The 15517-nt window shown below is 43.9% G+C and overlaps 1 protein-coding gene across 1 annotated transcript; it reads left to right on the top strand.

Moving 5' to 3' along the window:
• The first annotated feature begins 6829 nt into the window (after nucleotides 1-6829).
• Nucleotides 6830-15315, top strand: LOC133997406 (trace amine-associated receptor 1-like). The gene is made up of 5 exons (XM_062436979.1): nucleotides 6830-7074; nucleotides 7170-7318; nucleotides 8850-9059; nucleotides 9132-9515; nucleotides 15239-15315. Exons 1-5 carry the CDS (start codon nucleotides 6830-6832, stop codon nucleotides 15313-15315), a joined length of 1065 nt encoding a protein of 354 aa, XP_062292963.1.
• The last annotated feature ends 202 nt before the right edge of the window (nucleotides 15316-15517 follow it).

A 15517-nucleotide genomic window follows, 5' to 3' on the forward strand; every position in this document is an offset into this window, starting at 1 on the left:
TGAATATGAAATATAAAAATATATCTCAAACAAGTCAGGTATAATTTCATTACAAGCAATTGTGATGTTGTTTAGCCATTAAACTGCATTCAGTGGCTACATTCAACATGTGATATATTTCAGTAGTTAGTGAAATCTTCTAAGCAAAAAAGAGAGTCAATTTTTCAGCCATCCCAATACTGCCAGTACTTAATATTGTATATTTGAAAGCAACACCTAAATGCCTTTATACATACAACACTACCAAAGTGTAAACGTTTCAGTGCAAGAGTCACATTTCTTTTCTCGCTGGAATATGGCTATCAATAACTTTCAAATATTACGTGTCTTTCAGCCTGACAGACGGTTGCCTTGGTAACATGCTCAGTATCACAGATGTTACATATAAAACTGCCATTGGCAAAGAAAAAAACAAAGTGCAACACAAAGAACTTGTTCTGAACTGAGAGCATGTCCACGATGTGTCGTACAGATGATACGAGGGCTGAGAATATTGTTCAGATAAAATGATCGATTGTACAGAAAAACGGAAACACTCAAACAGAACATCATCAGAGAATGATAAAATATCCCAGTGGGGTCTGATCACCCTCTGACGGAGATTTCTGCTTCGTATTTGTGCTTCAATATTAACTAACTCTTTAAGAAATGTCTGACAGCTCCTTCAGTCTGCAGGCTTCAGTTAAAAAGGAAGAGAAACTCAAAGTTAGATGGGAAGAAAACCTGCCCTGTTTCACTGAGTATGTTGCCAGGGTAACTGACTCAGAGTTAAACTGAACTGGCTTTGTGAAACCGAAAAACCAGAGTTTCCTTCAACTGTGAGTCAACTTACTCAGAGTTTTCACTAAACCTGCTTTCTGAAACAGGCCCCAGATTAGTGATGCTGAAAGAACATTTTCTTGTTTGGAAAAAAAATCTAGTAACAATATGTTCATGTAGACATGTTTAGTCTCATGATTTATTCATATTAATCAGATTCTCCAATGTCATTGGCCTATAAATATCCTATTGGTGTTTCTTTATTGCTCTAGTATATATGTTGATATAGGGTTTGTCTTTCAGATAAAGGGTTCAGATAAACAATCATAGGAGAGACTGATAGTAAAGAGTGAAGGAGAGAAGAGAAAAAGAGCAGGAGAACAGTGTGGAAAGGCAGAAATAAAGAAGTAAATAACAGAGTGAAGGAGAGAAGAGGAAAAGAGCAGGAGAATAGTGTGGAAAGGCAGAAATAAAGAAGTAAACAACAGAGTGAAGGAGAGAAGAGGAAAAGAGCAGGAGAACAGTGTGGAAAGGCAGAAATAAAGAAGTAAATAACAGTGATGAGTGACTTTTGTGGGTGCACTTTATAAATGTAGGCTTTGATTTTAATACAGTAGTAAACTATTACTATTGGCTCTGTTCTTGCAGTTTTTCTCATGTTCTCTGCTCTTATTCTACCCAGGCTCCTGAGGCGGAGGTGGATGAATGAGGGGATCAGGGTAATGTCACCCATTTTTTTGATTGCCGCCTTTTGTGTCATAAATATCAGTTCAGTATTCAGTTGTGAGTAGAAACTTTTGACCAAAAAATCCATCCTCACTCAAGCTGACAAGAATAAGATATTTTTGTCTTCCTCAGTGGATGGATGGTTGGTGATGTCACCCATTTGTTCTTTGTTTGATTGCAACCTTTTGTGTACAGCCTTCTTACTAGAGATGTATTTTCTTGTTGTGACTTTTTTGTACTATTTGGGCCAGGCCCACAGTTTCCAGTGGCACACATTATGTGATCCACTTACATCTTTTTGTTGTTTTGACTTGGTAATTATTATTCATTACATCTTGATGATATTTACTAGCTACTGGTCTGGCAGCTGTCTTTGCACATGACACTTAACTTTGGAAGAGAGATGTTTTTTTTCATGTATTATTCTATATTTGTGTTTTTGACACTGCTGATACATGATATTTGTGGTTGCTGACATTTTGATTTATTAACCTGGTCCTTTTGTGTAATAAAAGCTGGTTAAAATACATGAAAAGTACTGAATGAAAATATTTAATGATTTTTCACTGCTGCATTGAAAATTTTCATTTCAGAAATCTGGTCACCTTAGCATACGATAAAATAAATAAATATATAAATATGTATATACACATAAGCTAACACATTCACACAAGCACATCTCGCACATCTCGCACATACACATACTCTCAGTAATAAATAACTAAAAACAGAGATAAAAACACAGCAGTTGTTGCACAGAGCCGTTATTGCACTGAGGAGGTGAAGGAGCATGTATGTGACTTGTTATGATTTTGTTGTTTGTGTTTTGATCTTTTCAAAAAGCTGTTTTGGAGTCTGTTAGTGCGTGTGCTGGGGGTTCTCAGTCTGCCTAAGGGGAGGGTGGTGAACAGGGAGTGTCCGGGGTGGGAGGTGTCCTGCCTGATGTTTGAGGCTCGTGTGAGGAGACGGCCTGAGTATACATCGCTCAGGTTTGGAAGGGGGGAGCCGTTGATCCTGTCAGCCGTCCTGACAACCCGCTGCAGATCCTTTTTTACACTGCTGTGCAGCTGGAGTATCACACAGTACAGCAGTACGTCAAGGTGCTCTCAATTGTGCAGTGGTAAAAGCGAATCACAAGTTCCTGTTACGTTTCAGGGGAAGAACATCTTTTGCTGTGCTTTTTTGATGATCTGGGAGGTGTTCAGGCTCCAGGTCAGATCCTCCGCTATATGCACTCCCAGGAACTTGAAGCTTGCCACCCTATCCACCTCCTCCCCGTTGATATGCAGTCCGTTATGATGTGTTTTGTGCCTTCTGAAATCAATTATTATTTCTTTTGTTTTCTTGGTGTTGAGGTTGAGGTCGTTGTCCCTGCACCAAACTGACAGGGTCTGGACCAGCAGGGAAGGTCTCCCAGACCCAGTGTTTGCAGTTTGTCAGTCAGTTTGTTTGGTTTGATGGAGTTGAATGCAGAGCTGTAGTCAATGAACAGCATCCTGAAGGATGGATCTATTGGTCCTGTATGCAAATTGGTGTTGGTTGGGGTCAGGAGGGATACAGGCCTTAATGTTTGGCAGTACCAGTCTTTCGAAGCATTTCATAATCACCAGCGTGAGGGCCACCGGCTGGTAATCATTCAGGCTTGTGATGGCTGAGGTTTTGGGTACAGGGATTATGGTGGCAGTTTTCAGACAGGTGGAGACTGTGGCTTGCTGTAGTGAAAATGTGTATAAATACTGGAGCGAGCTGTTCTGCATACTCCTTTAACACACGACCTGGAACGCCATCAGGCCGTGGCTTTATTGCAGTTGATGTTGTGTAGTGCTCTCTTTACCTGATAGGTCAGGAGAGTGAATGGCTGGTCGCTCTCGGGAGAGGTTATGTTTGTGTGTGGTTCTGGTCCCCTATTGGAGCTGCAGCTGGGGTCTTCAAGCGGGCAAAGAAGGTGTTTAGCTGGTCTGAGAGAGAGAGGTCAGTTTTGGTGGGGTTACTGTTGCTCTGTTTGTAGCCAATAATGTTCCTTACACCTTGCCACATTGCACAGGGGTTGTTCTCATTGAACTTGTCTTTAATGCAGTGTTTTGCATGTGATGCCTCTGTGTAGGTTGGCCCTCGCCATCTTGTACTCCTCTGTCCCCTGATCTCATCGCTGTGTCCCGGGCTCTGTGCAGCTCTCTCACCCTGTTGTTAAACCAGGGCTTCTGGTTGGGGAGCACTTAAAGTTGCTTCTTTGATGTTACAATGTTAGAGTAGAAGTTGATGTAGTACTGTGGAGGTGTGGTATTCAATGTCTCTATGTTCAAAGAGCTCCCAACTGGTGTCCTCAAAGGATCCCGAGGTACTTGAACTCCTCCACTTGGGGCAGGATCTCATCCCCGACCCGAAGGGTGCACTCCACCCTTTTCCGGCTGAGGACCATGGACTCGGCCGCTTCACACTCGGCGGCGAACCGATCCAGTGAGAGTTGGAGGTCACGGTCTGATGAAGCCAACAGGACCACATCATCTGCAAAAAGCAGTGACCCAATCCTGAGGTCACCAAACCGGCGCCTAGAAATCCTGTCCATAAAAATTATGAACAGGATCGGTGACAAAGGGCAGCCCTGGCGGAGTCCAACCCCCACCGGAAACGAGTCCGACTTACTACCAGCTATGCGGACCAAGCTCTGACACCAGTCGTACAGGGAACGGACGGCCTGTATCAGGGGGTCCAATACCCCGTACTCCCGGAGAACCCCCCACAGGACCCCCCGAGGGACACGGTCGAATGCCTTTTCCAAGTCCACAAAGCACATGTGGACTGGTTGGGCAAACTCCCATGCACCCTCAAGGATCCTGCAGAGGGTGTAGAGCTGGTCCACAGTTCCACGACCCGGACGAAAACCACATTGCTCCTCCTGAATCCGAGGCTCGACTATCCGACGGACCCTCCTCTCCAGTACCCCCGAATAGACCTTACCAGGGAGGCTGAGGAGTGTGATCCCCCTATAGTTGGAACACACCCTCCGGTCCCCCTTCTTAAAAAGAGGGACCACCACCCCAGTTTGCCAATCCAGAGGCATTGCCCCCGATGTCCACGCGATGTTGCAGAGTCGTGTCAACCATGACAGCCCCACAACATTCAGGGCCTTGAGAAACTCCGGGCGGATCTCATCCACCCCCGGGGCCTTGCCACCGAGGAGCTTCTTGACCACCTCGGCGACCTAAGCCCCAGAGATAGGAGAGCCCACACCCGGGTCCCCAGGCCCTGCTTCCTTACCGGAAGGCGTGTCGGTGGGATTGAGGAGGTCTTCGAAGTATTCCTTCCACCGATCCACGACGTCCCGAGTCGAGGTCAGCAGGGCACCGTCACCCCCATACACAGTATTGACGGTGCACTGCTTCCCCCTCCTGAGACGCCGGATGGTGGTCCAGAACCTCTTCGAAGCCGTCCGGAAGTCGTTCTCCATGGCCTCACCGAACTCCTCCCATGTCCGGGTTTTTGCCTCAGCGACCGCCGCAGCCGCCCCCCGCTTGGCCTGCCGGTACCTGCCTGCTGCCTCCGGAGTCCCACAGGCCAAAAAGGCCCTATAGGACTCCTTCTTCAGCTTGACGGCATCCCTCAAGGAGTCCAGAAAGGGTGGATACTCTGAGCTGCTGCTTGGGCCATAGGCACAAACAACAGTCAGGATCCGTCCCCCCACCCGAAGGCGGAGGGAGGCTACCCTTTTATCCACTGGGGTAAACTCCAACATACAGGCGCCAAGCCAAGGGGCAATAAGTATTGCCACCCCTGCCCGGCGCCTTTCACCAACGGCAACTCCAGAGTGGACGAGAGTCCAACCCCTCTCGAGAAGACTGGTTCCAGAGCCCTTGCTATGCGTCGAGGTGAGGCCGACTATATCTAGCCGGAACTTCTCAACCTCGCGCACCAGCTCGGGCTCCTTCCCCGCCAGAGAGGTGACATTCCACGTCCCTAGAGCTAGCTTCTGCAGCTGAGGATCGGACCGCCAAGGCGCCCGCCTTCGGCTGCTGCCCAGCTCACATCGCACCCTTCCCCTTTGGCCCCTCCTGCGGGTGGTTCCTCTTCGGGCTGTGCCCGGCCGGGCCACATGGGTGCAGGCCCGGCCACCAGGCGCTCGCCATCGAGCCCCACCCCCCCCAGGCCTGGCTCCAGGGGGGGGCCCAGGTGACCCGCGTCCGGGCAAGGGAAACCAAAGACCATGTATTTTACTCGTCAGTTGGGTTTTGTGAGCTACGCTTTGTCTGGTCCCTCCCCCCGGACCTGTTTGCCTTGGGTGACCCTACCAGGGGCATAAAGCCCCCGACAGCGGAGCTCCTGGGGTCATTGGGACACGCAAACCCCTCCACCACGATAAGGTAGTAGCTCAGGGAGGGGGGCAGACCCCCCCTAGTGAAAACATCTTCCAGCGCGCCTGTCTGTAAGCTGAACTAAACAACGTGTGCTTGGTTTTAGATGTGACTGGAGAAAAAAAAAAGAAAAGGGGTAAAATCTCAAAGGATAAACCGTTTTTTCTTCCACAACAAATCTCAAAATTTTTGCCACAGAAGTAACAGAAAAGCAACATCTGGCAACATAAATTGATGTCACTGAGCTACAAACACTGTCAGTTTTCAGTAGCCAGCTAAAAACAGCCTATAGTTTAACTCGCAGCATAGGTGATTATTACTAACTTGTTTTTGCTGTTAGCAGTAACAGCTTTCGCTGTGCTTGCTTTGTTTTGATAGTTATCACTGGCACTTTTGCTCTGCCTACCTTAGTATGTATACACTGGTGACATTCCGGTTGTTTTTGTTTGTAGCCACAACACACTAACCTTTGTTGGTGAAGGCAGTGTTCTTACTCCCACTCCCAGCATTGGTGCCTTCTCTTGTCTTTTGTTTTTTGACCTAAGGTTTCAGCGTCTAGCACAGTGGACAGCCACTTCCACCTTAGCCCAAGGGTACAAACTGCAGTTTTGCTGGCCCCCAGCCTTTTGCCAGGTCAAGATAACCATCATACATGACCCAGCTAAAGCCCTAGCCCTGAACCAGGAATTGTCCGCCATACTGGACAAGGGCACCATCGAGCTGGTAGAACTCCTGTCACAACCCGTGACAGTTCCATTTTTCCCCCATCTTTTAAAGAAGAAAGACGAGAACTCCGCCCAGTCCTCGACTTAAGGGGACTCAACAGGTTGCTGAAGTTCTGCCAGCTCAGTACTGCAGAGGTTCTGTGTACTATTGCCAGAGGGGAGTGGTTTATATAAATCGACCTGAAGGATGCCTACTTGGTGGTGCCCATTTTTCTTTCAGGGCTGTCATTTTCAGTTCAGGGTGTTCCCGTTCGTCCTCTCACCCTACACATGGGGGTTCACCGGGCACGTGGCAACAGCCCTGCAGTAGAACGGCATGAAGGTCCTGCTGTACCTGGACAACTGGCTCATCTGCATGCTGTCTCAGGTGGTTCAGGACACGGTGCTTCTTCTTTCAAATGTGGCCCAGCTGGGTCTCAGGGTGAACCTCAAAAAGAGTTGCCTGGTTACTTCTCAGAGTACAATTTTGGGGTGGTTCTGGACATGGTCACCATGAAGGCCTGTCCGTCGCCTCAGTGGGTGGTCAACATCCTCTGCCTCCTTCCCCTCTTCTGAGAGGGCAGGTGGTTACCCTACTTCCAGTTTGTGTGCCTCCTTGGCCAATTGACAGCTGCTGCTACTGTGGTTCCCTTAGGCTTGCTGTCGCTGTGCCCCCTTCAGTGGTGGCTGAACAGTTTCCGCTTGGATGCCAAGTGGCACTGACACAGGAAACTCATGGTGTCACAGCATTACATCCTCACTCTGGCTCCTTGGAGAGAGGTCATTTCTGCTAAATGGGCTCCATTCCATTCTGTCAGGAGATCATTACAACAGATACCTCCCTGTCAGGATGGGATGCAGTGTGGCAGAACCCGACGGCTTGGGGGCTATTGTGGTGTAAAATTTTGGTGATAATTACTAACAATGAACAATGTTGTATCTGCTAAAAGGGTACTTGATTGTTGACTATTATTTGCTAAAGATGATCAAATTTGAAGGCATTATGTTAAACAAAGAGGTATATGTGATTCTGCATTAACTGAGTGAATAAGTACCTTATGATTGAATAAGTATAAAAAAAAACACAATATATGTGATTATATATACCATACTTTTATATTATTATTACTATAGAAAAAGATTTCCATTAGGTTGAGAGCTGAGGTGAACTGAGGTAATTAGAGGGCTGTTACATATGAAACCTCTAGAACTTGGAAGAGAAAACAGGTTATAGTCTAATAGCCAGGCCTGGCTCTAGACTCAGATTTCATGTGTTGACCCACAGATACTGTTTCAGCAGCCGGCAAACTACAGCCTATGGCTTAGTTCTGGAGCCACTGCCGTGCAGGGTCAGGCCATGTACAGACCATAGACCGTATAAAGATGGACATAACGAGGCAAAAAAGTCTAACTTTACTGCAAAATAACATGACATCATCAGGAAAGACGTCATATTGGCCAATGACATACATACAAAAGCAAATTGTTGGTGGATTACATTGTAAAGTATAACCCATATTTTTTACTTCTCATGCCATTTGAAGATGGCAATCCGCGAGTTGGAGCAGCTTCTTAAAGTCAGTCGCTGCTTATTGTTTTTTTTGGGGTACTTCCATAATGGAGGGTGTTTTCCATAGGGTGGGTATTGACCTTGTCCTGTGGGACATGTAGATAGAGTGGAGGATGGCAGAGAACTCCATGGCACTGAGTTGAGCAACATAACTGTGCAGTGAACTGTTTTCCACTGTCATGCAATCCATCAGAAAAATTGATGAACAAACACTATTCATATGTGAGTATTCAGTAGTTTGTTATTACAATGTTTACTTTAATTAGGGGCATGCAATTCTTGCAAAGACCAAACACACACATATGCACACACCATTAGTCATCATGTTAAATGTGGGTACCCACATCTGATTGGATGACCACAATACTTGTTACATATTATAATGAGATATGGGTTTATTTATATTGTAACAAGTCTAAAGTTTCTGCAGAGTACAGTGACTAAGGACATGCAACACTGATGTATAGACTCTACTGGGGTGTTCCAAGGTAAAAGAAAAATCTAAATGGAAACCAAAATTGAACTGAAATGTATCATGTCTGTTCTTTTCTTTATTGTTGTTGTGCATGCATGCTGAATGAAATATCTTTTAATGTTTCTAATATTATGGATCATTATTGCAGAAATCAAGAAGCATGGAACCAGGGTTGACTGTCAACGGGTCATATGTACATCCCTGCTATGAATCAGACGATACAACTTATGTATTTAAAAGCAACCCTTCCATTATGTGTCTCTCAGTATATATTTTCCTCAGCTTATTATCTGTTACCACGATATGTGGTAATCTTCTTGTAATAACTTCCATCATTTACTTCAAACAGCTCCACACTCCTACTAACTACCTCATTCTCTCTCTGGCTGTGGCAGACCTTCTTGTTGGTGTTTTAGTCTTTCCTTTCAGCATGGCTCTCTCTCTGAGCTCATGTCTGCATCATGAGGATTTATCTTGTAAAATACGAGACAGCTTTGATGTATCACTGTGCACATCTTCTATTCTGAACTTATGTTGTATATCCATTGACAGATATTATGCAGTGTGTCAGCCTCTGACATATAGAACTAAAATAAATGTTCATGTTACTTCGATAATGATCCTGGTGTGCTGGGGTACATCTGTTCTAATTGGAATAGGCATCATTATAGCAGGATTCAGTCAAGGAACATGTGAAGAAATGTGCTCTGTTGATGTTGTATTGGCAAATGTTATGGGACCTGTTTTCTCATTTTACTTCCCAGCGATCATAATGATCTGCATCTACCTGAAGATTTTCCTTGTTGCTCAGAAACAACTGAATAGCATCCAGAAGACAACTTGTCAGGACAGAAAGTCTGGAGCAACTGTCAGTAAGATGGAGAGAAAGGCCACAAAAACTCTGGCTACTGTTATGGGAATTTTTCTGTTATGTATGACTCCTTATTTTCTTTTTGTCATATTTCAGCCTTTATCTTATATTCCCCCACCAATTCCTCTGATTGAAACACTTAATTGGCTTGCACTGTCAAATTCAATGCTCAATCCTTTTATATATGCTTTCTTTTACAGTTGGTTCTGATCAGCTTTCAGAATGATCATTACTGGAAAAATGTTTCAAGGGAATATTTCAAATTTCAAATTATTTTGATTACTTTATACATGACTGATATGTTAGGTTTGGAACAATGCACAGAAATATTTCCTAATAAATTGCAAGATAACATTTTGTGAAGGTTTGTTTTGTGTGAACACTAGCATTTACTGTGTTTAAAAAGAAATTACATATTGATATACATGATGAATATCCGTAATTAGGGGCATTGTTAACTCCACCAAAACAGAAACAGACAATGTCAAGCATTAAAGTATAAGGCTGTCAGTATTCTATACATGTCTTACTTTCAACTCACTGGTATTTCATCTCCTGGAAGCACAAAATCAACAATTCATTGATCCTACTATACTTACAACTATTGCCTATGTGCCTAAAGCCTGACATCTAATCCCTCTAGGCCAAAGACCTCAATAGCTGTCTACAACTAAAACCCATCAGTGAGCCACACTGTTGCAAAGGTGATGTGTTCCTTCATCACAATGGACACGGGCACTGTTGTTTAATGTGAGTCAATTCCTCATACACCATTTTTCTGTGTGAACACTGTAAACACTCACTAGTATATCAAGCCACAGAACACTCCCCAGTCAATTTCCCGCATTTTTTGTTTTTATTTTTTAGGTGATTTGTTGACAATATGAAAATTATGGAATGAAGCTTATCCTTTTATGCATCAAGCATTTAATTAGTTTTTGATTATTTTGCAAAATGTACATGGGCTTAGAGAATTTAAAGTTTCATATAAAATACAAAGTGAAAAACGTACTTCCTGAAAAATGTGACATTAGCCATTTAAACTTTAGTTGACCCCAAATCTGCTCCCCACTTTGTGTGCTCTCTCTTGCATGTAATGCTACAGGTGTTTGTACACACCAGTGAAGCAGGAATATTACCTCGCCTTCACTATGGCTTTACAGGGATCTATTCTCCAGCTGCTGCTAGCTGAAGCCTCCTGGCCTACCCTGATGCAACTCACTTCACTCTGAGCCATTAGTACACAAACCTGTATTTCCTGTGGTTACCCAGAGACAGTGTTGGGAAGATTACTTTGGAAATGTAGTTGGTTACAATTACAAGTTACCCTGTTGAAAATGTAATAGTAGTGTAACTATTTCAATTACTTTCTCAAAGTAATGTAACTAAATACATTTGATTACATTTTGATTACTTTTCTTAATTTTGAATGAATGCTCTCGACCTGATAGTGTTAACCTTCCAGCAGTACTGTTTCGACGTCTACAGCTCCTTCACCGCTGACATTTGGTTGTGTGTGAAGACTGCCACCCAGCAAGATCTTGCTCCCATTTGCAGCCCTGATTCTGTCTAATTTACCTTCTATAGCCAATAACATATTATAATTACAAACCAAGTTTGTGTTGAGCCACTATAGAGAGTAATACTAGTTCGTTGCTACCTATGTGAACAACAGTCCAAACTATCCACCAGCAGGCCTACTTGAGCCACTACCTGTTCCTCATCATCCCTGACCACATCCATGCTTTTGTGATTGGTAACCCAACCCCCATGACTACTTCTCTAAATCTGCTCAGTGCCAAATAATCCGAAAAATGTTGTTTCTGATCTAGAGCTGACTCATATACCAATATACCCATACACCCATATACAGTTTATGTGAAGGAATCACAAGTACATGAGGTGAGAACTGGAAAGTTGTTTTTTGTTGTTGTTTTTTTTCCAAATCCAATACATGTTAAGACTAACAAAATAATCATGTACCTCAAACAAAAAAATCACCCATTTTTATCCGCAAAATGCAATGTAGCTGAGTGATGACATATTTAGGACAAACTAAACTAACCCCTCTGCTAGCACCCTCAGCCAGCACCCAGCAACATAATGTCTGGTGTACATTTACAGCTCCCAGACTAAAAGCTGACCTGTAATCAGAGCAAACAGTCCCTGAGTTAAATACGCATAAACAGACACTATTAAGTTGCTTCATAGGAAGTGCATTAGGCCATCCAGTTTTTGGAGCTTAACCAAGCAGCAACTACCAGTCAATGCAGAATAACTTTGATGTTCAATACCACCAATGGCCAATACATTCTGGCTCCAAAAATCCCTTGCTCCAGTTAACTCCCATTCAAAAAACTTATTTCTAGAAATACTAACTCATGTTACCCCTTTAGTATCTGCTGGTGGTAATTTTTGGAAAAATTACTTCCCTGTTATTAAGGTTTGAATAGATTTTGATGTCTGTGGTGTGGGTCTTGATTTAACGGTTGTAATTGACAGTTTGCTCCCCTGCTGCTCTCACTGGCTCCTGGACTCATGAGTCCAATTGCCACTGCTGCACACAGATGGCTGCTGTTACTGTGGTGAGGAGAATGACAGAATATGCAGAGAATGGGTTTTTTTCCACATGTGTTGATATTTTTGGAGTGTAATATTTTTGGTTTTACTAACAGCATTGGCTTTGTCACAAATATTCTTCCATATGGCGGTTTTTCTGGTAATATTTTTATGCTGTGACTCGATATGTTTGTTAACCTCTTCCACTAGAACCTCTAGTCCTAACATTAAAGCGACTCTTACCTATCTTGCATTTTACACAGCACTTTGAAAAAACTTCAACAGCAACAGCCCCTCCTCCCTCCTATGTCTCCCCCCCCCCCCCCCGCACTCCCCCCCCTGCCTCCGCGAACGCGCACTACAATAGTGAAGACCATATAGTTTTCTTTTTGATGTCTGAGCTGCACATGCAATTTAGTACCCTTTATTTGGGATCTTAGTAAACCAGGCCCATGGTGTAGTAAAGGCGACTAAAGCAGTTTCATGATCTTTTGGGTAAGTCCAAGTCACATCTCAGATGTTTTGAGACAAGGCAAAGTCAATTCTCAATTGGGAGTTGGTGTACTTGGGTCCACTGTTTAGCCACTGGTACCATAGGATTCCATTCAATAAATCCACTTTCAAATTGACCATTAGTCACTGATCCTCATGTAAATCACATGGACACCCAAATATAAAATAAGGAAGAGACCACATCACATCACAGCTATTGTTGGTAGATCGCTGATTCGATGTCTGCATGTTGATGCGTCCTTGGGCAAGATACTTAACCCCAAATTGCTCCTGATGGCTGTGCCAACTGTGTGTGAATGTGTATATGAATGTTAGCTACCTCCTTATGAGCAGGTTAGCACCCTACGTGGCTGCTCCTGCAATCTGTGTGTGAATGTGTGTGTAAATGTGATATAGTGTAAAAGTGCTTTGAGGGGTCAAAAAAGACTAGAAAAAAGTTATATAAGTGCAGTCCATTTACCATTTGCATTACATCACAGTCCTTCTCTCCCTGTTCTCTGAAAATGTACTTGTAATAATATAATATTGATTTTAATTAATTACTGACTAGTGCAGTGCTCATTCAAAACATGCCTGTTTGGAATGGTCCAATTGCTTGGCCCCCGGCTGGTACATTATTGCACAGAAAAATTAAAACAATGGATGTCAGGTTTGAATGATTATATAACAACATGAAAGACACTAACATTCTGTTATACTACTACAATACGTATTCTACTAGTAAATAAATGTGCTTTTCTAATTTCAACCAAAATAAGGGCTGCATTTAAAAATCAAATATTCTGCACGTTAAAATTTGAGTGGGTATGTTTGCACCAAAGGTTTGTGCTTTGCCTGTATTGGTAAGTCACAATTGCAGAGGTCACAGAGCATATGAAGCAAACTGGTTTTGATCTGCCCATACATGTTTTGGCTCCATTCTACATGTGTAACTACAGTCATTGCGTATGGGGCTCTGAGTTCTTCCAAAATGTGGGTGACAACAATATACCTGCATGCTTCCTGTGAGGTCTTTTACTGCTGCTGCTGACCTGCTAAACGTGCTGTTAACATTACACATTCTGTCTAGACTTGGGGTCAGAGTGTCCATTCTTGTATAAGAGCTCTGTTTTTGCTGTTTAACTTTTCTCTTTTTAGTAGACTTTTGTCTGACTTGTGTCATGCATCATCTCTGGTGTCTCCCTGACGTGCTGAAGTCAGTCGATAGAACCCTGAAGCTCTACCTTGCCCCTGCACAGAGCAGAGCAGCTTGCTGATCACTTGTTCATTCACTCTTTATTAATATTGAATGTGCTGTGTGTCCAGATGTGGAGTGTGGAGTCGATCCGATGAATGGCTCAGTAAAGTAATTACATGACTTGTTACTTTACTTTTCTCAGCCGTCAAATCTGTCAAAGATGCCTTCCTCCTCCTCCAGAGCAACCTGATCTAAAAGCATAGACAGTGTGCACGCCTATCTTTGAGTGTAAAAGGAGCAGAGTGTTACTGGGATTTATAACAGTAACAGTAATGTATTACTGCCCAACACTGTAGCCAACACAGCAGCACCTTCATCTCTCCCCTAAACCCTCATTGATCCTTAACCCTCCTTCATCACTCTGTACCCATCTCTTATCCAACCCTTCCTGAATCTACCTGTCCCGCCCTGCTCTTGGATGCTCTCAAGTGCTGGCTTATCGTCCTGCTCGAATACCCGGATTGTGCTGGGTGCACCATTCCACACAGTCATTCTTTCCTTTCCCACCAACTCCCAGTCACCCACTCAGCCCGCTTCTTAATTTCCTATTGGTCTATTCTTTTCTGACACCTCCCATATGTGCCGCAACATTTGGTCTGCTCTCACCAACTGTCGCATTTTGACACACTACTGGTTAATGAAGAAAAAGTGGGATTTATTTAGCCCATGTGACAGTACTCCTTTTCCAGTGTTCTGCATCAGCTCAATAGGTGTTGTTTCTCCCCCCACACGGCTTGCACAGCACTAGATTCATTCCTAGTCCAGATTTCTCCAGGCAAGTTAATAATTGCCCATGCTATCACCTTCATCTGCTTGGAAGGCCAAGCAGTTGGCTTTCTAAAGAAGACATTACGAGTGCTTTCAAAGTCTAGCCCATTCATCCAGACTTCAGGTGATTTCCTGGGGTTTGCTGGAAAAGATCGTGTTAGTTTCTCTATATGTCTTCCTTTGGGTTGCAAAAGCAGACCAACGAACTTCTGATCCTGGCTTACATCTACAGCCAACATTCACCACGTTCCTGATTTTCTCTTCTTCGCTCCACCACCCTCACCTCCTTGATCCAAGCGTACTACTCTTATAAGAGCCTTGTTCGATCTCAGTGTTCCTCTTTCTGAAGAGAAAACCTCAGGGCCTAGCACCTCCATCAAAGTCTTAGGCATCACCCTGGACTCAATTACTTTCCAGGCATCGTTACCCTCAGACAAATTCAGTGCATTATTCTGCCTCTGTCAATCTGGTAGCAGACCGATGCACCAAACACTAGCTACTTGCCCTTCTAAGCCACCTCAATTATGCCATCCACATCCACAATTCCACAAGTGAAACCCTTCCTGCCTCAGATTCCTCCTCTCCTTTCCCTTCATTGATTCACCTTCCTACCTCACCCCTACCCACATTCCTTCATACTCTCTTCCCTCCTCCTCTCATCCCTTTTGATTCAATCTGGTGCAAATCTCTCCCATGTCTCATTCTAGGTACTGTCAGCTGGGCTGGAACCACCACCCTGAGTCTCTGCCTGGTCTTCATTACATCCCCAGGCCAACCTAACTGACGATACCACTACCTTCACCTGACTTTACAACTATCAATCCATCCATCTTCAACATCCGATACCTAACCCTAATCCTATTTCCACTAAACCTTAATCACATTTTGTGTGCCTTGCAAGTACATTAAAATAACTTCCTAGTCTTCTGACCACTCAAAGTACTTTTACACTATACGCCACATTCACACACCAATCCCAGCAAGCT

Source organism: Scomber scombrus, chromosome 17, assembly GCF_963691925.1.
Source record: "Scomber scombrus chromosome 17, fScoSco1.1, whole genome shotgun sequence".
In the NCBI taxonomy this organism is placed as follows: Eukaryota; Metazoa; Chordata; class Actinopteri; order Scombriformes; family Scombridae; genus Scomber; species Scomber scombrus.

Coding starts and splice junctions, on each gene's coding strand:
- LOC133997406 (XM_062436979.1), top strand. CDS start 6,830: ATGGGGGTTCACCGGGCACGTGGCAACAGCCCTGCAGTAGAACGGCAT. Junction 9,060..9,131: donor GCATCATGAGGATTTATCTT/GTAAAATACGAG, acceptor GTATATCCATTG/ACAGATATTATGCAGTGTGT. Junction 9,516..15,238: donor TATGGGAATTTTTCTGTTAT/GTATGACTCCTT, acceptor GTCTCATTCTAG/GTACTGTCAGCTGGGCTGGA.